Here is a 596-nt window from a genome sequence, read left to right as displayed (position 1 = left end):
GAAGGACAAGCTCATGCCTGTCTGCAGGCTCAGCCTGTGCCTCCTCCTGTGATGGAGAGGGGCTCGGCCAGTGTGGGGTCCCACTGTGGACCCCGTCCTTGCTGCTGTCCCCATGGACTTGCCATCTCTGACGCTTCTCCCCAGCCCTGGTGTCCCTCCTCAACCCGTGTCCCAGCAGCGAGTCCTGCGGTGAGGAGCAGTCCAACTGCACGGTGCCCACCTACCCCTCGTGCCGTGACAGCCAGACCTTCAGCACCTTCCTGCTCGACCTCTTCAAGCTCACCATTGGCATGGGCGACCTGGAGATGCTCGAGAGCGCCAAGTACCCTGGCGTCTTCATCATCCTCCTCGTCACCTACATCATCCTCACCTTCGTGCTCCTCCTCAACATGCTCATCGCCCTCATGGGCGAAACCGTGGGCCAAGTCTCCAAGGAGAGCAAGCACATCTGGAAGCTGCAGGTACCACCTCAGAGCTGCTGGGCAAGGGGGGCTGCACCGCTGTGACACCCCAAGCTCCATCAGAGCAGCACTACCTGGGTGAGGGACCCCCGTGCATCCAGCAAGAGGCTGAGGGGTCCCTGGTGTTCCCGGCAG

General features: G+C 62.4%; 1 protein-coding gene across 1 annotated transcript in view; it reads left to right on the top strand.

Moving 5' to 3' along the window:
* Positions 1-596, top strand: part of TRPV4 (transient receptor potential cation channel, subfamily V, member 4) — a gene marked incomplete at its 5' end in the record, with an annotated part of 2,425 nt that overhangs the window by 1,111 nt on the left and 718 nt on the right. The window contains 1 exon segment of the mRNA XM_010018683.1: positions 145-592. Coding sequence (XP_010016985.1) covers positions 145-592 — 448 coding nt within the window.

The sequence above is a fragment of the Nestor notabilis genome, unplaced genomic scaffold (assembly GCF_000696875.1).
Source record: "Nestor notabilis isolate BGI_N333 unplaced genomic scaffold, ASM69687v1 scaffold19947, whole genome shotgun sequence".
In the NCBI taxonomy this organism is placed as follows: domain Eukaryota; kingdom Metazoa; phylum Chordata; class Aves; order Psittaciformes; family Psittacidae; genus Nestor; species Nestor notabilis.
The sequence above is the reverse complement of the archived record's forward strand: the minus strand, read 5'-3'. Positions and strand labels throughout refer to the sequence as shown.